At 48.4% G+C, this 27494-nt stretch overlaps 1 protein-coding gene across 1 annotated transcript in view; it reads left to right on the top strand.

Moving 5' to 3' along the window:
* The window catches only part of UBE2O (ubiquitin conjugating enzyme E2 O), a 98024-nt gene that overhangs the window by 66260 nt on the left and 4270 nt on the right, over positions 1–27494 (top strand). The window contains exons 15-16 of the mRNA XM_073563172.1: positions 1843–1979; positions 26817–27020. Of these exons, the coding sequence (XP_073419273.1) occupies positions 1843–1979; positions 26817–27020 (341 nt within the window). The remainder of the gene's footprint in view (positions 1–1842; positions 1980–26816; positions 27021–27494) is intronic.

Consider the following 27494-nt stretch of genomic DNA (forward strand, 5'->3'; position numbering starts at 1 on the left):
CCTCCCCGTTACTTGACTTTCCCCGCTACAGTCCATACTTAATGCAGCAGCCAGGGTAATCCATCTGGCTAATCGGTACTCGGACGCGTCCGATCTTCGCCAATCGTTACTCTGACTGCCCATTCATTATAGGATCCAATTTGAAGTACTTGTTCTCACCCATAAAGCTCTCCACAGGGCGGCACACCCCCTACATCTCCTCCCTCATTTCTGTCTATTGGCCTAACCGACCGCTGCGCTCTGCAAACGACTTTCGACTAACCTCTGCACTAATCCGCACCTCCCACTCCCGACTCCAAGACTTCTCCCGTGCTGCGCCAATCCTCTGGAATTCTCTACCCCAAGAAATTAGGACTATCCACAATTTGCACAGTTTTAGGCGCTCCCTCCAAAACGCATCTGTTCAGAGCGGCCTATCACGTTCACTATTCAAAGTCATTTTATATGTAAGTGAGCGTGTGTAGCCCATTCACTATCTCCATCTATCCCTCACTCCCTCAAGATGGCTGGACCATCATTGTAAATACATCCTTGTAAATACACACCTGTACTTTGTATCTCCCCCACCTCATTGTAGATTGTAATCTCTCACGAGCAGGGTCGTCTTATCTTATTTTGCTTTAATTATTGTATTGTTAACGTTGTTACTTATGACTTGTGTTTTGAAACTGTAAAGCGCTGCGGAATATGTTGGCGCTATATAAATAAAGATTATTATTATTTATTGTGATACAGTGGCTTACGAAAGTAAGCCCACACCCTTGGCATTTTACATGTTTAGCTACCTCATAACCTGGAATTTCACTTTTTTTTTTCTCGAGAGTTTGCATCAGTTCTTGTAATAAACATGTTTATAACTATGAACATTAGGTTTTCTTTTTATTGTGAAGCAAACAACAAATAGAACAAAACAACTGTAAACATTATTGTGCATAGCTATTCACCTTCTTAAAGTCAGTACTTTGTAGATCCTCCTTTTGCAACAATTACAGCTGCAAGTCACATTTATTTTATCACATAAATTTAATTTTTGCCTATATTTTTCTCACTTCGCCAACGCACAAATCGGATTACAAAAATATTTAAACACAAGTTATAATGTAACAAAATGGGTAAACAGCCAAAGGGGGTGAATACTTTCACAAGCCACTAGAGATTGCTAGGGGAGTTAGCTGAGATGGAGGAAAGATGTTCAGTTTTGTCCACATTGAGTTTTAGGAAGCTAGGGGAGGAGGATATGGGTGATGGACACTCTGGGATTCTGGTCTGCAGAGAGAGGACGTTTGGGCCACAGAGGTAGAACTGTGTATCATCAGCGTATAGGTGGTACTGGAAGCTATAGGACTTTCAGTTGGCCAAGGCCAGAGTTGTAGGTTGAGAAGAGTAGAGGTCCCAGGACAGAGCCTTGAGGGCATGATGAAAAGTTAGTATGGGAGTGGGAAATGCTAATTGTGTGATTAGAAAGGTATGAGGTGATCCAGGACAGGGCCAGGGTTAAGAGAGGATTTGTAGTCGGAACGAGTGGTCGACTGTGTTGAAGACAGAGGACCAGTCTAGAAGGAGGATTAGAGAATGATTTGTTAGCTTTGGCAATTCCAGTGGAGTGGTGGGGACAGATCCGGATTGTAGGTTGTCAAAGCGTGAGTTAAATGAGAAGTGGTTCATCATGGACAATGCTGTTCGAGGAGTTTGGAAGTGAACAGGAGCAGCGATATGGGACGATAGTTGGATATAGAGGTCGGGTCATGGGCATGGAATGCCAAACACTCAGTTCTTCAGGCAAATCGCCTGGTGCTAATTACAATCTAAATTGTAATCTGCTGTTTGTTCTCCTCTCCTCAGAGAGCCATGCCTTCAAAAAGCTGGAGTTTCAGGCACCAGAAGCAAAGAAGTTCTTCAGCACCGTACGTAAGGAAATGGCTCTACTTGCCACATCCCTCCCTGATGGCATCATGGTGAAGACCTTTGAAGACCGGATGGTAAGTTTTGTTTGGATGCTGCATGTCCTCTTATTTTGACCCTTATTATTAATTAGATGGAGGCCCGATGCTGTCGCATCGGGAGGGCGGTAATGTCACGATGGGGCAAGGCTTTGCAGCGTTGAGAATCCCCCCACCCCCCCACCCCCGGTGCTCACCCACCTATCCACTCTCTTTTCCCATGTGCTGACTTCTCCCGTCTGTGCTCTCTTCTTTGACCTGTCTACCTGATGTGCTATCCCCCTTGTCTGCTGTCTCCTTCCTGTGCTGTGTTCTCCCCTCATGTGCTGTCCCATTTGAGCTGTCTCCCCCCTGTGCTCTGTCTCTCTCACCTCTGTGTCGGACCGTGTATGGAGCATACCACAGCTCCTGGGCAGGGGAGGAAGGAAATGACAATACTGACATTACAGGAGGAGATCGCAGAGGATACATTTTGTGAGGTAAAATATTGTTTAAAAACAGTCAGTGAAATATTTTACCTCACAAAATGAATCCTCTGTTGATCTCCTGCTGTAATGTCAGTATTGTATTTTGCTTCCTCCCCTGCCCAGGAGATGTTGTATGCTCCGTACACGTTCAAACACAGACAACTTTTAAAATGAACTTTCATTGTGGGAAAACCACTTTAATGTGACCGGCTTCCACTGCCTGTAGAGATGTTGTGCATCTGCCATCGGTATCAGCCGAATGATTCACTGCGCCTGCGTGGAATTCGCGCAAGCGCAGTGTGACTGTGTTCCGCTGGTGGTACTGTGCAATAGGTTGGTACCAGCAGCAGTTTCCATATTGGGACACCCATCACTGGGTGTCCCAAAATGGCGATCGGTGAACTTCCTCCGCTTGGAATTCTGGGATACGGTGACATCTGGACAGAACAGGAAATGAAAACATTACAAGGCAATTATATAAATAGGCCTGTGGATTTTCCCATCACTTCCTTAATTTTGTGCATTTTAATTAGTCAAAGGGATTTTAACCCTTTTCGACATCGGTTGTAATACTACGCTGATGTCAGACTCCCTCCCTTTGATGTGGGCTCCGGCGGTGAGCCCACATCTTTCCAGGTACATGGCAGCTATTTTGAACAACTATCATGTGCCCGGAAGAGCTGCAGGTGGAATTGCGATCCACTCGCTGCTATTAACCTGTTAAATGCCGCTGTTAAATGCTGACAGCGGTATTTAACATGCGCTTCCGACAATCGTGACGGAAATCCACTCACCGGTGTCACATAATCGTGGGTCAATGGTGGGTTGGCAAGACAACCAGAAGTCTCTTGGAGACCTCTATGGTTGTCACTGCCAGCTTGCTTTGAGCGCCACCCAGTGGTCGACGCTCATAGCAAGTGAGTAGTTTAGCTACATACAGGCGAACTGATCATCGCCTGAATATAGCAGTGTCGATAAGGCTATGGCAGCTTCTAGTCTCACATGGAGGCTATTGAAGCACGCCAAAGGTAAAAAAAAAAAAAAAAAAAAAGTTTTTAAAGATATAAACATTCAAATCGCCCCAATCAAAATAAAACAATAAAAAAATCAAACATACATATATTCGTTATCGCTGCTTTCCGAATTGCCCGATCTATCAATAAAAAAAAGGGCTAACCTGATCAATAAACAGTGTCGCATGAAAGAAAGTCAAAACACCAGAATTAAGAGATCAGAAGAAAGTATCTGCACCAAATGGTATCATTAAAAACGTCAGCTCAGCATGCAAAAAATAAGCCTTCACCCAACCCGAGATCACGAAAATGGAGATGCTACGGGTTTCAGAAAGTGGCACAGATTTTTTTAACAAAACAAATTTTAGACTTTTTTTTCACCACTTGGATGAAAAAGAACCTAGTCATGTTTAGTGTCTATGAACTTGTAATAACCTGGAGAACCATAATGGCAGGTCAGTTTTAGCACTTGGTGAACCTAGCAAAAAAGCCAAACAAAAAACAACTGTGAGATTGCACTTTTTTAGCAATTTCACCACACTTGGAATTTTTTCCTGTTTTCTAGTACACGACATGGTAAAACCAATGTTGTTGTTCAAAAGTACAACTCCTCCCGCAAAAGGCAAGCCCTCCCGCGGCCATATTGATGGAAAAATAAAAAAGCTATGGTTCTGGTAAGAAGGGGAGCGAAAACACAAAACTGAAAATGCCTCCGGGGATTAATATGTTAAAGATTGTAATATTGCTAACTTGCTCATTATTGGGGGTCCAAATATTTCCCACTAACCCCTTGCCCCCCCACCAATCTGAATAACACTTTTCTGCAGATCTGGAGTGGAGAAGGATGAGCATGTGCAGCTCTGCTACAATCATTGTCTGTGACTTCTGGAAATAAGAGCGTTGCATTCTTCTGTCCTACAGTCCTATGTGCAATGAATGGGGCAGAGGAAATGCACATGCTCGTCCTTTGCTCCATTCAGACAGGTCTCTGCAGAGCCTCATTGCCTTGGTCAATGGGTGCCCTTCAGATAGAGCACAAGCAATGAGCAAGCTGTCCCCTATCCAGTGAATATGAGGATAACTTACAATCTGGGTAAAACTTGTTTAATAATCTACTTGAGAATTTTTGTTTCACTTTGGTGCCATTCTGATCATAGAAATAATTGCTTTAACCCAGTCCTGGATGGTTAAGCATTTATTGGGGTTCATATACCACAAAGATTGAGGCTATGTACCCAAGTATGCAGAAAATCCCTGACTGAAAACCGGACTCCTTCCCAGAAAACGCACATTTTTTGCGCGTTTTTGATTCGTTTTTTTCTGGAGCGGCCCCAGTGTCATAGAAAATAGTTAAAAATGCAGATTTTTCCACGAAATTAATGAGCATGCTGCGTTTTTTACCGCGATGCGTTTTTTTCGTGGAAAAAAATGAATGGAATGCTTCTTTTAAGCGTTTTTTGCCGGTAAAAACGCTTAAAAAAATGCGAGAAAAAAAACCCACTTACGTGTGTGCACACCCTGATAGTCTCTTACTTTCTATTCTAGTAGTCCTGTAAATGTAATATTCCGGGTTTAGGCATGTAGTACTTCAGAATTTTTAAGTATGCGAGCTTCAAGGGGGAAAACAAGCCCAAAATTAACTTTTGTCAGATTGTTAGTTTTTAGAGCTCTACTGAACTCCTGATTTTTCCATGCTGAATATCTGACACACACATATGGAAGTAAAATGCCATTGAAAGGGGCGGCGTGGCTATGTAGCTGAGGAGAACAGACGCGCGCTGCAAGAGCTCCTGACCATCCTGCCTCAATCTTGCAATTACCGCATGTCTGCTGCTATGTACCTGGCAGCGCTTGGTGTCCCTGGGTACCGGAACCCCCCGGGAACTCCGCGGAAGGGCGCAGGACAGCTCCGGTGAGCGTGAGACCTGGGAAGCCGGGGCGGACGGCGGGGCCCACACGAGGCGGCGGCCATCTTGGATGCTCGCTCTATAAGAGGGAGCGGCAGTGTCCAGCTCCCAGCGCTGCAGCATCACCGGGCAGCGACCTGTATCCTGCAGAATCGGGGGGGGGGGGGGGGGCGATTTGCTGTGAGTGCCCTGGAAAATGGGCCCTGCATTACTCCCTCCCTCCTACTAATAGACTTGCTGGCCTGTTGGTGACATTACTGTGGGAGAACTTGCTCTCCCTCCCACTGCTGCTGTCTCTGAGGGTGGATCTCTCTCCCCCTCCCCCCTGCCATAAGGAGCCTCAGTGATATGGTGTTTCTGTCTGCACAGATACTGCTCCCAGGCCACATTTAGTAAACCTGGTCGCTGCTGTGTATGTAATTGCAGTGGAAGAAATCCTGGACTGCACATTTCTAGTTACCCCGGTGTATCTCACTGCTCTTAACCATGAATCGATCTAAAGGATCGACGGCAGCAGAAAAATTAAAAGAATTTGTCAGACCCGACCCTTCTGAGAGTGCACATTCTCTAAGGAATACCTCTTCACAACCTGAAAACCTGTAAAAATCGTCCCTCAGGGGGTGGAGAGGAGACTGAGCAGGAAGAAATGACTCTTAAGGCCCCGTCACACATAGCGATCTCGCTAGCGAGATTGCTGCTGAGTCACAAGTTTTGTGACACAACAGCGATCTCACCAGCAAGATCACTGTGTGTGACAGCGTTCAGCGACCGGCCCCCCCTGCCGGTATCTCTGATCGTTCTTGGAAACCTCTGGACATTTCTTTGGTCGCTGGTCACCCGCTGGCCAGCACGCATCGCTTCGTGTGACAGGCGGGAGACCAGCTATCAGCTGGTAACTAACGTACACATCGGGTATCCAAGGGACGTGCGTCCCTTAGAAATCCAATGTGTACGTTAGTTACCAGCGCGCTGATGCAGGGAGATGGTAACTAACGTACACATCGGGTATCTAAGGGACTACCTATCAGATATAACGTTTCCCACATTGAGTACTTCTCAGCGGGCCTTTATGGATTCACTTTGGAAGAGATAGAAGATGCCATGAGGGATATGGCCTCTGGGAAGGCCCCTGGGCTGGATGGGTTTCTTATCGAGCTATACAGGAAATACCGGAAGATTTTGGCGCCATTTTTGTTGTCGGTGTTCCGGGGGGGGGGGGGGGGGGGGTCATGCCGGAGTCCTTTTATGAAGCTAATATAATAGTGCTTAAGAAGGAGGGGAAGGACCCTTTAGATTGTGGATCTTATTGCCCCATATCTTTAGTAAATGTGGATTATAAAATTTTTACGAAAATCTTGGCTACTAGGCTGAATTCAATCATTTTGGAACTTATACACCCTGACCAGACTGACTTTATGACTGGTAAAAGCACCTCCATTAATATTAGACAGGTCCAATCGGTGGTCCAATATAGCTCCTTGATGCCAGACAATAAGTGGGCATTGGCATCGTTGGATGCAGCCAAGGCCTTCGATTCCCTTGAGTGGCCCTTCCTCCACGCATGCTTGCAGAAATATGGATTTGGGGATTGGTTCCTAAAATGGGTTAATACATTTATATATGAAACCTAAAGCCCGTGTCATCGTAAACGGTTCCATATCTGAGGCCTTTTCTCTACACAAGGGGACTCGCCAGGGGTGTCCCCTTTCCCCGACCCTCTTTGCTCTTGCAATAGTGGCGCTGGAAATTTGAATAAGAACTTCCTCTGATATTATGGGCATAGAAATAGCAGATCGGGTGGATACTATAGGCCTATATGCTGACGACATGGTAATATTTATGGCTAGGGCGGAGGAGACACTGACAGGAGTGATCGCCACTATAAACAAATTCAGTAAATATTCCAGCCTCTATATCAATAGGGAGAGGTCTGCTCTGATGCCTCTTTCCCATACCCCGATGCCACGACTTGAGACTCTCTCCTTGTTGCCTATTGTACCACACTTTACATATCTGGGTGTTCATATTTCTCAATGCAGCACGTTTGATCTGTAACTTAATATATATCCATTGCTGGAGATGGTTAAAGTCAAATTTGCGATCTGGAGCAAACTCCCACTGTCTGTAGCCAGACGCATTAACTTAATTAACCCCTTCCTGACATGAGACGTACTATCCCGTCCACGGTACCCGGGCCCGTATGACCGGGGACGGGATAGTACGTCTACCGCGATCAGCGGCGCCCACGTGGTGAGCGCCGCTGATCGCGGCCGGGTGTCAGCTGATTATCACAGCTGACACCCGGCACTATGTGTCAGGGGCGGTCACGGACCGCCCCCGACACATTAACCCCTTGCACACCGCGATCAAACGCGATCGCGGTGTACCGGGAGTTAAAGGGAAGCATCGGCAGGGAGGGGGCTCCCTCCGTGCTTCCCTGAGCCCCCCACGGCAGCGCAATGTGCAGCGCTGCTGCGGGGGACTCCTATCCTCCAGGCCCCCGAATCCAAGATGGCGACGGGGGCCTTCGGGGGCCTGGGGAAGCTGGCTTCCTCAGTGCCTGCAAAGCGCAGGCATGAGGAAGCCTTGTGCACTGCCTGTGACAGATTGCTGATCTGTCACAGTGATCTGTGATGTGACAGATCAGCGATCTGTCACAGGACAGTGATGTCCCACCTGGGACTATGTAATAAAGTAAAAAAAAATTTAAAAAAAAGTGTAAAAATAAATTAAAAAAAATCGCCAAATAAATTAGTAAAAAAAAAAAAAAATATTCCCCAATAAATTCATTTTTTTAAAATAATAAAAAAAAAAAACAATAAATGTACACATATTTGGTATCGCCGCGTCCGTAACGACCTGCCCTATAAAACTGTCCCATTAGTTAACCCCTTTAGCGAACCCCTTAAAAAATAAAAATAAAAAACGAAGCAAAAAATAATGATTTATTATCATACCGCCAAACAAAAAGTGCAATAACGCGAGATCAAAAAGACGCATATAAATATCCATGGTACCGCTGAAAACGTCATCTTGTCCCGCAAAAAACAAGCCGCCACACAGCATCATCAGCAAAAAAATAAAAAAGTTATAACTCGCAGAATAAAGCGATGCAAAAATAATTATTTTTTATATAAAATAGTTTTCATTGCATAAAACCGACAAAAACATAAAAAAATGACCTAAATGAGGTATCGCTGTAACCGTACTGACCCGAAGAATAAAAGCGCTTTATCAATTTTACCGCACGCGGAACGGTGTAAACGCACCCCCCCCAAAAGAAATTCATGAAACGCTGGTTTTTGTTCATTCTGCGTCCCAAAAATCGGAATAAAAAGCGATCAAAAAATTTCACGTGCCCGAAAATGGTACCAATAAAAACGTCAACTCGTCCCGCAAAAAATAAGACCTCACATGACTCGGTGGGTCAAAATACGGAAAAATTATAGCTCTCAATATGTGGTGATGCAAAAACTATTTTTACAATAAAAAGCGTCTTTTAGCGTGCGACAGCCGCCAAACATAAAAACCGCCATAAATAGTAAATCAAACCCCCCGTTATCACCCCTTTAGTTAGGGAAAAATAATAAAATAAAAAAAATGTATTTATTTCCATTTTTCCATTAGGGTTAGGGCTAGGGTTAGGGCTAGGGGTGTGTTGGGGTAGGGTTAGGGCTAGGGTTAGGGCTAGGGTTAGGGTTAGGGCTAGGGTTAGGGCTAGGGTTAGGGCTAGGGTTAGGGCTAGGGTTAGGGCTAGGGTTAGGGCTAGGGTTAGGGGCGTGTTGGGGTTCGGGTTGGAGTTAGAATTGGGGGTTTCCACTGTTTGGGCACATCAGGGGCTCTCCAAATGCAACATGGCGTCTGATCTCAATTCCAGCCAATTCTGAGTTGAAAAAGTCAAATGGTGCTCCTTCCCTTCCAAGCTCTGCTATGCACCCAAACAGTGTTTTACCCCCTCATGTAGGGTATCAGCCTACTCAGGACAAATTGCAAAACAATTTTTGGGGTCCAATTTCTCCTGTTACCCTTAGGAAAATAAAAAATTGGGGGCAAAAATATCATTTTTGTGGAAAAAAAATGATTTTTTTATTTTCACGTCCGAGTGTTATAAACTTCTGTGAAGCACTTGGGGGTTCAAAGTGCTCACCACACATCTAGATAAGTTCCGTGGGGGGTCTAGTGTCCAAAATGGGGTCACTTGTGGGGAGTTTCAATAGTTTAGGTACATCAGGGGCTCTCCAAACGCACATGACAACCGCAGACCATTCCATCAAAGTCTGCGTTCCAAAACGTCACTGCTTCCCTTCCGAGCCCCGACGTGTGTCCATACAGTAGTTTTCTCCCACATATGGGGTGTCAGCGTACTCAGGACAAATTGGACAACAACTTTTGGGGTCCAATTTCTCCTGGTACCCTTGGGAAAATAAAAAAAATGGTGACTAAAAGATCATGTTTGTGGAAAAAATACGAATTTTTTATTTTCACGCCCGGGCGTTGTAAACTTCTGTGAAGCACTGGGGGGGTCAAAGTGCTCACCACACATCTAGATAAGTTCCTTGGGGGGTCTAGTTTACAAAATGGTGTCATTTGTGGGGGGTTTCCACTGTTTAGGTACATTAGGGGCTCTCCAAAGGCAACATGACACCCGCAGACCATTCCATCAAAGTCTGCATTCCAAAACGTCACTACTTCCCTTCCGAGCCCTGACGTGTGCCCATACAGTAGTTTTCTCCCACATATGGGGTAGCAGCGTACTCAGGACAAATTGGAAAACAACTTTTGGGGTCCAATTTCTCCTGGTACCCTTGGGAAAATAAAAAAAATGGTGACTAAAAGATCATGTTTGTGGAAAAAATACGAATTTTTTATTTTCACGCCCGGGCGTTGTAAACTTCTGTGAAGCACTGGGGGGGTCAAAGTGCTCACCACACATCTAGATAAGTTCCTTGGGGGGTCTAGTTTACAAAATGGTGTCATTTGTGGGGGGTTTCCACTGTTTAGGTACATTAGGGGCTCTCCAAAGGCAACATGACACCCGCAGACCATTCCATCAAAGTCTGCATTCCAAAACGTCACTACTTCCCTTCCGAGCCCTGACGTGTGCCCATACAGTAGTTTTCTCCCACATATGGGGTAGCAGCGTACTCAGGACAAATTGGAAAACAACTTTTGGGGTCCAATTTCTCCTGGTACCCTTGGGAAAATAAAAAAATGGTGACTAAAAGATCATGTTTGTGGAAAAAATACGAATTTTTTATTTTCACGCCCGGGCGTTGTAAACTTCTGTGAAGCACTGGGGGGGTCAAAGTGCTCACCACACATCTAGATAAGTTCCTTGGGGGGTCTAGTTTACAAAATGGTGTCATTTGTGGGGGGTTTCCACTGTTTAGGTACATTAGGGGCTCTCCAAAGGCAATATCACACCCGCAGACCATTCCATCAAAGTCTGCATTCCAAAACGTCACTACTTCCCTTCCGAGCCCCGACGTGTGCCCATACAGTAGTTTTCTCCCACATATGGGGTATCAGCATACTCAGGACAAATTGGACAACAACTTTTGGGGTCCAATTTCTCCTGGTACCCTTGGGAAAATAAAAAAATGGTGACTAAAAGATCATGTTTGTGGAAAAAATACGAATTTTTTATTTTCACGCCTGGGCGTTGTAAACTTCTGTGAAGCACTGGGGGGGTCAAAGTGCTCACCACACATCTAGATAAGTTCCATGGGGGGTCTAGTTTCCAAAATGGTGTCATTTGTGGGGGGTTCCACTGTTTTGGTACATCAGGAGTTTTCCAAACGCGACATGGTGTCCGATCTCAATTCCAGCCAAAAACGTCAAATGGCGCTGCTTCCCTTCCGAGCTCTGCCATGCCCCCAAATAGTGGTTTACCCCCACATGTGGGGTATCAGCGTACTCAGGACAAATTGCACAATAACTTTTAGGGTCCTGTTACCCTTGGAAAAATAAGAATTGAGGGTGAAAAGATCATTTTTGTGGAAAAAATATGATTTTTTAATTGTATGGCTTTATGTTATAAACTTCTGTGAAGCCCATGGGGGTTCAAAGTTCTCACCACACATCTAGATAAGTTCCTTAGGGTGTCTAGTTTCCAAAATGGTGTCATTTGTGGGGGGTTTCCACTGTTTTGGTACATCAGGGGTTTTCCAAACGCGACATGGTGTCCGATCTCAATTCCAGCCAAAAACGTCAAATGGCGCTGCTTCCCTTCCGAGCTCTGCCATGCGCCCAAATAGTGGTTTACCCCCACATGTGGGGTATCAGCGTACTCAGGACAAATTGCACAATAACTTTTAGGGTCCTGTTACCCTTGGAAAAATAAGAATTGAGGGTGAAAAGATCATTTTTGTTTAAAAAATATGATTTTTTAATTGTATGGCTTTATGTTATAAACTTCTGTGAAGCCCATGGGGGTTCAAAGTTCTCACCACACATCTAGATAAGTTCCTTAGGGGGTCTAGTTTCCAAAATGGTGTCATTTGTGGGGGGTTTCCACTGTTTTGGTACATCAGGGGTTTTCCAAACGCGACATGGTGTCCGATCTCAATTCCAGCCAAAAACGTCAAATGGCGCTGCTTCCCTTCCGAGCTCTGCCATGCGCCCAAATAGTGGTTTACCCCCACATGTGGGGTATCAGCGTACTCAGGACAAATTGCACAATAACTTTTAGGGTCCTGTTACCCTTGGGAAAATAAAAATTGGGGTGAAAAGATCATTTTTGTGGAAAAAATATGATTTTTTAATTGTACCGCTGTACGTTATAAACTTCTGTAAAGCCCTTGTGGGTTCAAAGTTCTCACCACATATCTAGATAAGTTCCTTGGGGGGTCTAGTTTCCAAAATGGGGTCACTTGTAGGGGGTTTCCACTGTTTAGGTACATCAGGGACTCTCCAAACGTGACATGGCGTCCAATCTGAATTCCAGCCAATTTTGCATTGAAAAAGTCAAACGGCGCTCCTTCCATTCTGAGCTCTGCCATGCGCCGAAACAGTCGTTCCCCCCCACATATCAGGTATCTGCGTACTCAGGACAAATTGCACAATAACTTTTGCAGTTCAATTTCTCCTGTTACCCTTGGTAAAATAAAAAAAATTGAACCTGAAGTATTTTTTTTATGAAAAAAAGTTAGATGTTCATTTTTTTTTAAATATTCAAAAAAATTCCTGTGACGCACCTAAAGGGTTAATAAACTTCTTGAATGTGGTTTTGAGCACCTTAAGGGGTGCAGTTTTTAGAATGGTGTCACTTTTGTGTATTTTCTATCATATAGACCCCTCAAAGTGGCTTCAAATGTGATGTGGTCCTAAAAATAAAATGGTGTTGTAAAAATGAGAAATCGCTGGTCAACTTTTAACCCTTATAACTTCCTAACAAAAAAAAATTTTGGTTCCAAAATTGTGCTGATGTAAAGTAAACATGTGGGAAATGTTAGTTATCAAGTTTTTTGTGTGCCTTATCTCTGTGATTTAAGGGCATAAAAATTCAAAGTTGGAAAATTGCGAAATTTTCAAAATTTTCGCCAAATTTCCGTTTTTCTCACAAATAAACGCAAGTTATTTGAATGAAATTTTACCACTAACATGAAGTACAATATGTCACGAGAAAACAATGTCAGAATCACCGGGATCCATGGAAGCGTTCGAGAGTTATGACCTCATAAAGGTACAGTGGTCAGAATTGTAAAAATTGGCCCGGTCATGAACGTGCAAACCACCCTTGGGGGTGAAGGGGTTAAAATGATATTACTCCCCAAGATCAGCCATTTTCTCCAACATAGTGCTGTGGTGGTGCCTAAGTCTTTCTTTACCAATTTGAACTCCTAGATTACGTCCTTTATATGGGGGAGAACCAGGCCAAGACTCAAGCTGTCCACCCTACAAAGGCCAAAAAAAGGGGGGAGGGGCAGCACTGCATGATTTTTTTTTTTTTTCTTCTGTGCTATCTGGCTGGACAGGGCAGAGCTAAAAATAAATGGATGCCCGGTAATCATCTTCCTAACTCTGAAGGCCATTTGCTTCATGCCGCACGTACTGACTGCCCATTGGGTTTTTTGGAGTTGGAGAAGGTAAATGTCCCACGTCTGGCAAGATTAGTGTGGAGACAGATTAAGAGGGTGGTTGGATTTGGAGATATCATAGCTGAGATGCCCTTATGGAATAATAGTTATTTCTTTATCGCCTTATTGGGGGACACAGATTACCATGGGTGTATGCTGCTGCTGCTAGGAGGCTGACACTATGCAAAACAAGAAAATTAGCTCCTCCCCGGCAGTATACACCCACCGACAGATACAAAGTACCTCAGTTTGTGCTTAGTGTCTGTAGGAGGCGGATCGGGATCTCCCCAGATCCGCATCTAACCATTTTCTTTTAGGTTTTGTGTGTGTATTAATCTTTTCCCATTTATTTTCCAGATTCTACACCGGGAAACAGGGGGTAAATGTTCACCCTGCTTTCCCATATCATGCGGCTGAGCGAGCAATGTGGTGTTACCCACATCGCAACTCTCAGGACCGCAGGCAGGACCCTTTCCCTATCACCCTCGGGTGCTACGGGCTGACTTCAGGTGGCGGGTCCTAGCCAATTCCCCTCCTCACCCCTCTCCCAGGACAGGGCTGAGAGGAAGACGGCGGTCACCGGCGGTGACTATCCCTTGCAGGCAGAAAGGTTTGGCGCCGTCTTCTGCACTATCCAGAGAGAGTGCGGGGCAGAGGACATTCATTCCCAGCGGCACCCACTCATCGCGGGCCCCTGTGGTCATCCTCTTCAGGAAGCATGTGGACGTCAGGTAAGCAGCCAAAAGCGCTACCATCAGTCCAATGCACACTCCTTACAGTCTGGTAGCAGAGTCTTCTTTGAATTTCCCGCCCATTCTATGCAGCCGCGCGCCTCTCTGCAGCCGCGCGCCTCTCAGCTCCCACGCTGGGTGCCCTTCCCTGAAGCAGCAGGCAGCGGGGCCTCTCTCCCTTACCTCCCTCATCCACCGCGCCGTCACGGGCTCATCGCGCCAGGATCAGGGCTGCGGGGGCAGAAACCGGCGCGGCGCTGATTTTACTTTCACTTTCTGTTCTGCTCCGGTGCGCGCCCACTGCAGAGCGCGCGCTTTGTTGGCGCCATTCCTCAGTCCGTCACAGGACTGCGCTCTGTTCATGGACCCTTTCTCTACTTATGAAACCCCCCCCGCAGGTCTCAGCCAATCGCGCAGCGCTGCCGCCCAGCGCCGCCCATCTCTAAGGTCCTGCGCCTCCCTGATTCCTCGTGTGACACACGCCAGGGATCTCAGCTTGGGGGACTCTTCTGCTGTTCTGCTGCACATCAGTTAACGGTGCTGGTAACGGTAGGCTCTTATTTTTTTCTGAGCCCCTAATTTTTGCCCCCGCGGCAGTACTCCCTATTCAGATACTGGCCGCAGTAATTCTGCAGTCCTTGCATATGTCCTACTCTGCAGGGGCTCCTTACCCTAGACCCTCCGCTACCCTCTACGCCTGCGCGCACTGCAAAAAGAAGCGGGCGTCAGGGCAGTTGTCTCCCTTCTGGCCGTCCGGAAGTCCTTCCGGATGTCTGCCCCACCGGAGCACCCCGAGTCCCGGGATGAGCGCACCCCCCCTCCTCCATAGTGGGCTGCTGCAATGTCTCTCAGTCCCTGGTCCAGGTCTTGGAACGTCTTATGCAACTATCTTCAGCCACCTGTGCTCCGACCGCCTCTCACGGTGAGTCGTCTGCACCTGACCGCGACCTCCACAGGGACAGGCCGGATAGGATTGCTAGGAAGCGCGTTACCTCTAGCTCGTCTTCCAGCTCGCAAGGTCCGTCCGCTCCACCCAGGCTGCTTTTCTCGTTTCCCTCGTCAGAAAACGACGGGATCTGACTCAGACGCAGATAACATGTCTAAGTCTCAGGACATGGTCGATAGTCTCATATCGGCCATTTTCAAAACGCTCGAAATAAAGAAAGATAAAGCTCCTCTTCAGGATGGCTCCGTCCCCTTTAAACGAGCAAAACCTTCCTCCCTAAACTTTCCTAACCACATGGAGTTCGAGACCACTTTATCCAAACACTGGGAGCCCCCTGAGAAGCGCTTCTCAGGCCGCAGGTACTTAGACGTCCTGTATCCATTCGATGCGGACCTTCTTACAAAATGGACGAAAGCTCCCGAAGTGGACCCACCAGTTTCTCGTCTATCCTCTTTGAAGCATCCGGCGCCTCTTTCTTCCCTATTTTTTGCTTCTGCCTGTGTGGCAAAAGTCATTTCAGCTTGGGCAAAAATTCTTCGCAGGGGCATTCTGTCGGCTGCCCCTCAGGACGAGTTGGAAGTTCTGGCATACCAAATTAAACATGCGGGTAAATACCTTTTGGCCGCCGCCTTAGATGCGGCCGGTTGCGTAGCAAGGGCTAACAGCAATATAGTGGCTGTACGCCGAGGTCTTTGGTTAAAGTCATGGAATGCGGATACCACTTCTAAAAAGTCACTCACCAATCTGCCCTTCCATGGTTCTAGGCTCTTTGGGGCCAAGCTGGATCAAATAATTTCCGATTCCACTGGGGGTAAAAGTACTTCCCTCCCCCAGTCTCGACCAAGACGCCTTTTTAACAGAAAGGGTTTTCGGCCCTTTAGACCTTTTCGTCCGTTCTCGTCCACAGAGAGATCTGTCCAGCAAGAGCGCCCTTCCGCATCTAGGGAGCGAGAGCAGAAGAAACCATCTTACAAGCCCGCTCCCCGCTGGAGATCTAGAGGACAATACTCCAGGTCCTCAGGTGTCCGTTCCGGTAGGTTTGCCTCCAAGTGACGGGGCACCCCCACCTGGAAGTGTTTCCAGGGTGGGAGGCAGACTTTCCTTTTTCGTGGACGCTTGGCTGTTGGTTGTCGACGACGCTTGGGTCAGGGAAATCATTGCATCCGGTTACAAGATCGAATTTTCTTCCCCGCCAGACAGGCGTTTTTTCCTGTCTCGACCTCCAAGACAACGGTCCCACATTCCAGGATTCTTTCAGGCCGTCTCTTCCCTTCTTTCCGCCGGAGTGATTGTTCCCGTTCCCTCAGACGAACGGTTTTTCAGGGTTCTACTCAAATCTCTTCGTAATCCCGAAGAAAGACTGCTCCCTGCGGCCAATCCTGGACCCCAAATTGCTCACGTGAAGATTCTTCACTTCAAAATGGAGTCTCTTCGATCGGTGATGGCCTCAATGGAGCCCGGAGAATTTCTCTGCTCTGTGGACATACAGGATGCCTATCTTCACATCCCTGTTTGGTTGCAGCATCAGAAATATCTCAGGTTTGCGATTCAGGAAAGTCATTACCAGTTCACGGCTCTTCCCTTCGGCCTAGCCTCCGCCCCCCGTGTTTTCACGAAACTGATGGCGACGGTCATGGCCATCCTTCGATCTAGAGGCATTCTCATCATTCCTTATCTGGACGATCTCTTTATCAAGGGCTTGTCCCGTCAAGACTGTCTCCTAAGTCTTCAGATAACCCTGGATACTCTCGGCCGTCTCGGATGGTTAGTCTACAAAGAAAAGTCCATTCTCAGCCCCACTCAGCGTCTGACCTTGTTAGGCATGGAATTCGACACAAATCTGGCCCGGGTGTTTCTTCCGAGGGAAAAATTTGCGTCTCTGTTCAAAGGGATTCGAGTCCTCAAACAGCCAACGCCCATTCCCCTTCCATTCTGCATGAAAGTTCTGGGGAAGATGGTAGCTTCCTTGGAAGCAGTGCCCTTTGCACAGTTTCACTTCGCCCTCTTCAGCTGTCCCTCCTTTCAGTCTGGGACAAGACGACGAGGTCCTTAGACCGGCCCATTCTCCTTCCTCTCAAAGTGAGGCAATCCCTCACTTGGTGGACAAGGTCTACGTCAGTCCTCCAAGGGAGGTCCTTCCTCCCGCTTCAGGGGCAAGTCATCACCACCGTTGCCAGCCTGGGGAGCGGTTTTTCTTCAGAGGACGGCCCAAGGACAGTGGAACCCACAGGAAGCTCTTCTTCCTATCAATCTGCTCGAGATCAGAGCAATCTTTCTGGCCTTTCTTCGCTGGCAACCCCTTCTCGTCGGCAGCTGATCCGCATTAAGTCGGACAACGCCACGGCTGTGGCGTACATAAACCATCAGGGCGGCACGCGCAGCCAAGTCATGTCAGAAGTGGCCAGGATTCTGCGCTGGGCGGGACGTTACGTCCCAGCAATCTCCGCCGTTCACATTCCAGGGGTGGAAAACTGGGCAGCCGACTTTCTGAGTCGTCAAGACCTAGCGTCAGGCGAATGGACTCTCCATCCCTCAGTCTTCGATCAGATATGCAAGCGCTGGGGTTATCCGGACGTCGACCTCATGGCACCTTGGATGAACCACAAAGTTCCGCACTTCGTAGCCAGGTCCAGGGACCCTCTAGCCGTCGCTTGCGACGCCCTAGTAATTCCGTGGTCCCAGTTCCAACTACCTTATCTTTTTCCACCTCTTGCCTTGATCCCAAGAGTGGTCAAGAAGATAAAATCGGAAGGCGTTCCAGTAATTCTTGTGGCTCCAGACTGGCCAAGAAGGCCTTGGTATGCGGAACTGGTGAACATGCTCGCGGACGTTCCCTGGAGGCTTCTAGACCGTCCGGATCTTCTCTCGCAAGGCCCCCTTTTCCACGAGAATTCTCGGTCTCTGAATTTAACGGCATGGCCGTTGAGGCCGCAATCCTAAGAGAATCAGGTTTTTCCAACCAGCTGATTCAGACAATGATCAAAGCCAGGAAGCCGGCCTCTTCCCGCATTTACCATAGGCATTGGAAGGCTTTTTTCCGTTGGTGCGGGTTTTCTCCAGTCTGGCTTAGATTCGGGTCTGTCTCTCAGTACCCTCAAGGGCCAGGTTTCTGCCTTGTCTATCCTCTTTGAAAGAGAGCTCGCTTCCTTAACGCAGGTTAAGACGTTCCTCCAAGGAGTCGCTCATGTGGCTCCTCCTTATCATTCACCAATAGAACCGTGGGATCTCAATCTCGTTCTTGGCGCTCTTCAAAAGGCGCCGTTTGAGCCCATCCAGGACATTCCTTTCTCACTTCTGTCATGGAAGGTAACCTTTTTGATCGCCATTACATCCATCAGAAGAGTTTCAGAGTTAGCGGCCTTGTCATGTCATTCTCCTTATCTGGTGCTCCATCAGGATAAGGTCGTCCTCAGGCCCGTTCCTTCCTTTCTTCCAAAGGTGGTTTCCTCCTTTCACATCAACGAGGATATCGTTCTTCTATCGTTTTGTCCTGCTCCTTCTCACCCTCTTGAGAAGTCGCTCCACAAATGGGATGTTGTTAGAGCCTTGCGTGTCTACCTCGCTAGGACCGCTTCACTTCGTCAGTCCGATTCATTGCTGGTCATCTCAGAAGGTCACCGGAAAGGGCTTCCGGCATCCAAATCCACGATCGCTTGCTGGATTCGTTCTACCATTCAGGAAGCATATCGACTTCAGGAAAAACGGCCCCCTCCGGGAGTGAGAGCTCACTCCACCCGAGCTGTGGCGGCTTCGTGGGCAGTTTGTCATCAGGCTTCGGCTCTGCAAAATTGCAGGGCCACAACCTGGTCATCCTTGCACACCTTTGCGAGGTTTTACAGGGTTCATACCCAGGCCTCGTCTGATGCAGTTGTTGGTAGGAAGGTTCTGCAGGCGGAGGTGGCTCACCGGCCGACCTAAGCCTTTCCGGTTCTTTCGTTCCTTTTTGCTGTTCCCGCCCTTGGGACTGCTTTGGAACGTCCCATGGTAATCTGTGTCCCCCAATAAGGCGATAAAGAAAGATGGATTTTTGGTTCTTACCGTAAAATCTCTTTCTTGGAGCCTTCATTGGGGGACACAGCACCCTCCCTGTTTAAGTTGTACCGTGTTGGGCTTTGAGCTCCTTGTTGGGTTGGTACATATGTTTAAAGTTCCGTGGCTTCTCCTACTGCTTTCTCACCAACTGAGGTACTTGGTATCTGTCGGTGGGTGTATACTGCCGGGGAGGAGCTAATTTTCTTGTTTTGCATAGTGTCAGCCTCCTAGCAGCAGCAGCATACACCCATGGTAATCTGTGTCCCCCAATGAAGGCTCCAAGAAAGAGATTTTACGGTAAGAACCAAAAATCCATCTTTCTCTATTGCTTCATTGGGGGACACAGAGACCATGGGTGTACACTGCTTGCCACTAGGAGGCTGACACTATGCACAAAAAAGTTAGCTCCTCCTCCGCAGTGTACACCCCACCGACCGGCAGGAAATTCCTCAGTTTAGCTTAGTGTCAGTAGGAGGTGGACACGGGTCTTTCATTAGACCCCTATCTACCTCGATGTGCGTCGTTTATTTTCAGGTTTCCAGAGGGATATAGTGTGAATGGTCACAACTGTACTCCCACAAAGAGACTGAGTACGGTGTGTACTGCCACCCCGTATCCTCATAGCTCTCCGTTGCAGGACCACAGCTTAGCACGGGTGCATGCCAGCAATCCGGAGAGTTCTCGCCCCCCGCCTTCCACCCACTCGCCTACCAGAGCCTGTCGGTCGGATGAGGCGCGGATACCACAAAAGACGTAGACAGCGTGGGATACATCAGGTACCTTTATTGCAATCGGATCACGGGGTGAGTATGCAGTCCGGCCCCCTGGCGGTTCCCGGAATCTTGGGAGCAGTCGCCAAGGGAGCACTCAGGGTCTCTGCGCCGCCTGCGCCTCCCGACGGCAGCCGCATCCGTACAGGCCCCGGCCGTTGCGCGGGCCTTGTTCTACGCTTCCCCACCTCCTTCTTTCTCCTGCGTTCGGCAGGGGTAGCACAGGAATCGAGCGGTGATAGGTAGGGAGGTGGCCGCGGCGACGCTGCGAGACCTCTGCGCCGACCCGCGCTGACAGGCGGCCGCCGCCATTAATTTAGTCCCCGGCTTCATTTCGGGCCTTCTCTGACGTCGCAGCCACGCCCCCCACTCTCTCTCATAGGCGGGCTTCTCTCCCGCCCGTTCTAGGACCACCCACTGCCTCTCAGAGCCTGCGGTGGGCAGCGGGCGGTACCTTCCTTGGCTCAGCAGCTAGCTCCGCCCATCTTCGTGTGAAGGTGCGCGTTTATCCTCAGGCTGCCGCCATTTTCTCAGTCTGTCAGCCGGACACAGAGGGTCCCAAGTTCTCCTCTGCTGGGGCCCTGCATCTTCAGACGAGCTGTGTATCAGCACTTTTGGGGACACCGGATCGTGAGTAACTCTGCAACTGCAGACTGACACCCTCCTCTGCCTTCTGTCCCCCAACCTTCCGGCATTTCTTCAGGGTCCTTCCTTTCTTCCTTCATTATGCCTAACTCTAAAGCTGAGCGAGGCCGCCCGCCGGCCCCCACGGTCTCTCTAGTCCAGTTCTTCGTTTGCTCCTCTTGCAATCGCAAACTTCCCTCAGGTCAGCCTACTCCCCTCTGCCTGGACTGCAGCAATCCCATTCAGCATGACCCCGTCCAGGAGCCATCTAATGTGCCACGTGAAAGCGAAAACCCCCATTCCTGGTTGGGCATCGTCTCTTTCTCAATCTGTGGCAGACCTCACCAGGGTGTCTCAGTCCCTAGTAGCCGTCCTTGATAAGTTGCCCCTGGACACTTCTGCAGGGTCCAGCAGGTCACATGAAGCTCCATCTGAGCCAGCCAGCAGAAGCCGCAAAAGGCCCAGACAGGATCTCCGGCCGGGATCCCCTCCTGACCTCACATCCCCACATAGTCCTTCCCAGCTGTCGCCCTCCTGTGCCTCCTCACCCGAGTCAGGTGAAGCGTTCTCGGATGTGCCATCCGAAGAGATCTTAGAGCTAGATTCGGACCAGGACGCGGACATGAAGGTTACGGTACAGAACCTCATTGCTGCGATTAACCACACCTTCAAAATCTCAGACTCCCCTGCGAAATCCTCAGCACAGGAGGTTTCGTTCAGACTGGCAGAAACACCTGCCAGGGTCTTCGCCTCCCACTCTGAGTTTGGCAAGATCCTTACCAGGGATAGAGAGAATCCGACCAGGCGATTTTCAAAGAGGGAAGCGCCTCGGCGTGCTGTACCCGTTTGCCAAAGAGCTCACCGACAACTGGTCTGCTTTCCCCCTCGGTAGACGCACCCGTGTCCAGACTGTCTAACACAGTCCTCCCGATTTCAGGTGTGGCGTCGCTAAAGGATTCTAATGATAGAATTATAGAATCTTTAGCAAAGTCAACATTTGAAGCGGCCGCAGCGGTGCTAAGCCCAGCCTTCGCTTCATCTTGGGTAGCGAAGGCCATAGCCACTTGGGCAGAGGATCTCCGCCAGGGCATCCTAGATAAGGCCCAACCAGAGCAATTGGCCGAACTAGCCAACCAGATCTCCCATGCAGGGGATTATCTGCTCTCTGCCTCCTTGGATGCCGCGTCTTGCGCAGTCCAGGCGTCAAGCAACGTTGTGGCAATCCGTCGTACGATTTGGCTCAAGGCTTTGCAGGCAGATTTGTCTTCGAAAAAGTCCCTTACCAATCTGCCTTTTCAGGGAGCGCGTCTCTTCGGATCCCAGCTGGACCAGATTATTAAAGACGCCACTGGAGGCACGAGTTCCCTCCTCCCTCAGTCCAAGCCTCGCAGACCTCCGCTAAGACGTCAGTTTCGGCCTTTTCGGTCTTTCCGCCGTTTCAATACGGCAGACAATTCCTCTAACCAACAGAGAGCGCAGGCACGCCAGGATAGAAAAAGGTGTCCTTCAGACCCACTCCCTCCTGGCGATCTCACTCCTCCCAGGGCAGATCAACGAACTCCCGAGGGTCCTTCCCAATTGGGAGGTCGACGCCTCCTTTTCTTCAGAGACGTCTGGCTTGCTTCAGTAGAGGATGCTTGGGTCAGGGAAGTTGTATCATCAGGATACAAGATAGAGTTCGTTTCTCGTCCCCGGGATCGTTTCTTCGAGTCCCGACCTCCAAAAGATCCTGCCTTAGTTCCAGGGTTCTTTGCGTCCATCGCCTCTCTCCTCTATTCTGGAGTGATTGTGCCCGTTCCCGAATCAGAACGTTTCACAGGGTTTTATTCAAACCTGTTTGTGGTGCCGAAAAAAGGCGGTACAGTTCGCCCCATCTTGGACCTCAAGTTACTCAACAAGAGAGTCCGACTGCGTCATTTCCGAATGGAGTCTCTTCGGTCGGTAATCGCTTCCATGGAGACGCAGGAGTTCATGTGTTCAATAGACATTCAAGATGCCTATCTACATGTTCCCATCTTCTCCGGCCATCAGAAATTCCTACGTTTCGTGATTCGCCAGGAACATTACCAGTTTGTTGCACTGCCGTTCGGTCTCGCCACCGCACCCAGAGTATTTACGAAGATCATGGCGGCGTTGATGGCCTTGTTAAGAATCAGAAGTCTCGTTCTCTTTCCGTACCTCGACGACATTCTGATCAAAGCTTCATCCTTTCATCAAGCTCACCAAAGTCTTACCATCGTCCTCGACACCTTGTCCAATTTCGGGTGGCTCATCAACAAAAAGAAGTCCTGCCTTGTTCTGACACAACGTCTTGTGTGTCTGGGTCTATTGTTCGACACTCGTCGATCGAGGGTTTTTCTCCCACGAGAAAAGATTTGCTCCCTGCAGCAGGATGTACGATCGCTGCAGATCATACGACTTCCATCTCTCCGGACAACCATGAAAGTCGTGGGAAAGATGGTGGCGGCGACAGAGGCGGTTCCCTTTGCCCAATTTCTCTCGCAGTGGGCGCCGACGCTCTGGCCATTCCTTGGTCGTAGTTCGAGCTACCCTACCTATTCCCTCCCCTGCCTCTTCTTCCCAGGCTGTTGAAGAAAATCAAGGCGGAAGGAATTCCAGTCATTCTTATCGCACCGAATTGGCCCAGAAGGTCTTGGTTCGCGGACATCGTCAACCTTCTCGCGGACGCCCCCTGGAAGCTTCCAGACAGGGCAGATCTGCTGTCTCAAGGTCCGATTTGCCACCCCAATTCTCGGCCGCTCAATTTAACGGCGTGGCTGTTGAAACTGAGGTTTTGAAACTATCAGGCTTTTTGGATCGAGTTACTCATACTATGATCCGGGCCAGAAAGCCATCGTCTTCCAAAATTTATTACTGTACCTGGAAGGCCTATTTCACTTGGTGCGAGTCCAACGACATTCCGCCCATGCATTTTTCGCTCCCTTCTGTCTTGGCGTTTCTTCAGGCAGGGCTTGATGCAGGCCTTGCCCTCAGCTCCTTAAAAGGTCAAGTTTCGGCGCTGTCCATTTTATTTCAGAAGACGTTGGCCTCCCGTCCTCCGGTCAAAACCTTCCTTCAAGGAGTGGCTCATACGGCTCCTCCGTACCGAGCGCTCGTAGATCCTTGGGATCTTAATCTGGTTCTTGAGGCTCTGCAAGGTCCTCCCTTTGAACCTCTCAGGGAAGTTTCCCTATCCCTCCTTTCATGGAAAGTAGCCTTCCTGGTAGCCATCACCTCCATCCGGCGTGTGTCGGAATTGGCAGCCCTCTCTTGCCGCTCTCCTTTCTTGGTACTCCACCAGGACAAGGTAGTTCTGCGGCCTCCGCCCTCTTTCCTCCCTAAAGTGGTGTCCACTTTCCACCTGAATGAGGATATTGTTCTCCCGTCCTTTTGTCCGGGTCCAACTCATCCTCGGGAGCGCTCCTTGAACAAGCTGGACTTGGTCAGGGCGATGAAGGTCTACCTAGCTAGGACGACTTCTTTGCGGAAGACAGACTCTCTCTTCATCATTCCAGATGGGTCGTGGAAAGGTCAGCCGGCCTCCAAAGCTACTATTGCTCGCTGGATCAGATCGGCAATTTTGGAGGCCTACCGGGTCAAACATCGATTGGCCCCTCCGGGAATTAGAGCTCACTCTACCCGGGCAGTGGGTGCCTCCTGGGCGGTGCGCCGCAGAGCTTCCGCGCTGCAGCTTTGCAAAGCTGCAACCTGGTCATCGGTTCACACATTTGTGAAATTCTACAAGGTCCACACCTACGCTTCGGCGGATGCCAGCCTAGGTAGAAAGATCCTGCAGGCAGCGGTGGTGAGTCCGCAGGCCTGATGGAAGTTTGTTTTCCCGCCCCAGGGACTGCTTTGGGACGTCCCATGGTCTCTGTGTCCCCCAATGAAGCGATAGGGAAAACAGGATTTTTGGGTTGCTTACCGAAAAATCTGTTTCTCGGAGCCTTCATTGGGGGACACAGCACCCTCCCATGTTCTACAACTCCTGTTCTTATGTTTGTTGGTTATTTACAGTTGAGTTGTCTGTTCTGTTTTTCAACCTATTCTGTTACTTCTCCTACTGCTTTCTCATTAACTGAGGAATTTCCTGCCGGTCGGTGGGGTGTACACTGCGGAGGAGGAGCTAACCTTTTTTTGTGCATAGTGTCAGCCTCCTAGTGGCAAGCAGCGTACACCCATGGTCTCTGTGTCCCCCCAAGGAAGGCTCCGAGAAACATATTTTACGGTAAGCAACTCAAAAATCCTGTTTTTCCGGCACTACTTGTCCACTCGTCTGCTGAATCCTGGTCTCAGTGCAATGTTTCCACGATAAGGGATTTATGTGACTGCGGTACACTATTATCTTTTGAACAATTACAAGCGAAATGCGATGTTCCGAGGTCGCAATTCTTCCGATATTTGCAACTGAGATCAGCCTTTCAATCGCACGTGAGATATGTGGGTGTGAATAATGCTATCTCGTCTCTACCCTTGATAGGTATTCTCAAATCACAGGGTCCCCAGGGTCTCGTACACATACATGCTGTCAGTAGGGGTGGAATCCGCCATATGCTCGGTTAGGGGGAAATGGGAAAGGCTCATCCCTGATACACAGGGAGAGGAGTGGGAGGAAATCTTGGAATCGCTGACTAAGGTGTCTCCTTCCATTAACAGGATGGTACAACTATACATTATAAACCAATCATACTTGAATCCGACTCGACTTTTTAAGATGGGCCGATTCCAATCTTCGGAATGTCTGAGATGCCATACATTAGATGCAGACTTTATCCACTTGATCTGGCAGTGTCCAATTATAGCACATTATTGGAAGGAGGTGACATCATTATTAACTTCCCTGGTACAAATTCCTGTTCCCCTTGAGCCATTAGTTTGTTTGTTTGGGGTGTGGGACGACGAGACGTGGGGACACTATACAGGGATTTTCTTGCCGGAGATGTAGTTTATGGCACGAAAGGTACTGGCACTGCCGTGGATGGGAGGTTCGGGTCCCTCCCTTAGGGCCTGGATCGAATTGGTAAACTCGAGTGTACCATACCAGCGTACGCTGTACCAAAACAGGGGATGCCCAGGTAAATTTGAGAAGATATGGGAGAGGTGGAATTCCTCTCATCTCACTTTGTAGGATGGAGATATCGCATGATAAAGAGCTAATTATGTGGACGCAGGCTGCAAATAGTTGTTGTTTTGTAGTTATAGTAATGGTTTAGAGGTTTGACAGGCTTTATTGTTGAATAATACCATGAAGATTAATGTAAGGTAATTGACATTGTTTTATTCTGTAAGCAACCGGTATACACATACTACTTGGAATTAATGCTATGTGAAACATATACGCTTTATATGGTATTTCTCATTATTTGCCAGTTTGCATATTGTATACCCTGTCTATGGATTAATAAACGAATTTAAAAAAAAAAAAAAATGCCATTGAAATATTTTTTCTGTGCATTTTGATTGAATGTTAAAAACACTTAAGCCATCTTGTTTTCTTGCATTCACGGCAGTCCTAAAAGATTGTTTCTGGGTGTCTGCTACTCCATAAGGCAGGAGCTCAGGAGTCGCATGTGGATTGCCAGCTTGGTGACTCATTACAGGGTCTAGCAAACAGTAATGAAGAGCATGTCTCCAGATAGGGACTTTAGTGAATAGTCCTGCATGAAAAAGCAAATGCACATCTTCTGAATGCGGGTGTAATAGGGTAATATTGTAAGCTAAAGCTACGATGATGCTGCCATTTAGATGTTTGCTTGAAACTGAAGGCAATAGTGTGGAGGGAGTGCTTGATGCCTGACTACCAAATATTTGCGAAGATGGGACCCCCTAGATGTTGGCATACTGCCTGAAAGGGAGGACGCCACAGGGTCGTGGTGTGATCTATTTTGGTAATGGTTGGCTCTGGATGTCACTACTGTGGGGGGTGAGAGGAGGCTGAGAACTGGATGTCACTATATGGGGGGGGAGGTTCTTGATGTTGCACATGACTATCTCTCAAAGTTGAATTTGGCTCTTAAGGTGGGAAAGGTTGGGGACCACTACCATAAGGGCTAGCATGTTGTAGGGGTTCTCCAATGATGCTCACTTCTCCATGACCTTGTAACTGCACACACCTGCTGGGATGCAGGTATGTACTTTGTTAAGAAATAATACCGTTGCACGACCACTGCTAATGGTGCAAGTGACTTGAGTGGCACCGGACAACTCTTTTATCTGCGAGGATTAGATCGTTAGTCCAAATGTAAATTATGTGCGGTCAGTAGATTTATTGCTCCATGTTCACTTATGCTTTGTGTCTTTCCTTTTAGGACCTGTTTTCTGCCTTTATAAAGGGTCCCACTCGAACTCCATATGAAGATGGCTTGTTTTTGTTTGACATTCAGCTGCCCAACATCTATCCTGCCGTGCCACCACTTTTCCGTTATTTGTCCCAATGCAGTGGAAGGCTGAATCCAAACCTTTATGACAATGGGAAAGTGTGTGTTAGTCTTCTGGGCACCTGGATAGGAAAGGTAACTTATTCTTTACATAGACTTGGAACTGCTGAAATTGCCTTATATTATCCAAAGATGAAAAGGCAACCATATTAAAGGGAACCTGTCATCAGTTTTGGCCGATATAAGTTACGGCCATCACCTTTCAGGGCTTATATGCAGTATTCTATAATACCCTATATCGGGCCCCCAACCCGACCTGCAAGATGAGAAAAATAACTTTTATTATACTCTCCTGCGGGGCAGTCCGGTCTGGGGGGTGTCGCAGGTTCTGGTCCGGCACCTCCCATCTTCATACGAAGCCGCCCTCCTGCTTGCTGCGTGTCGCGCTCCTGCGCAGGCATACTGATTTGCCCTGTTGAGGGCAGAGCAAAGCACTTCAGTGCACAGGCGCTGGGCCTCTCTGTCCTTTCCCGGCGCCTGCACACTGCAGTACTTTGCTCTGCCTTCAACAGGGCAAATCAGTACGCCTGTGCAGGAGCGCAATGCCGA

Source organism: Dendrobates tinctorius, unplaced genomic scaffold, assembly GCF_039654945.1.
Source record: "Dendrobates tinctorius isolate UK_male_01 unplaced genomic scaffold, ASM3965494v1 ptg000383l, whole genome shotgun sequence".
Classification (NCBI taxonomy): Eukaryota; Metazoa; Chordata; class Amphibia; order Anura; family Dendrobatidae; genus Dendrobates; species Dendrobates tinctorius.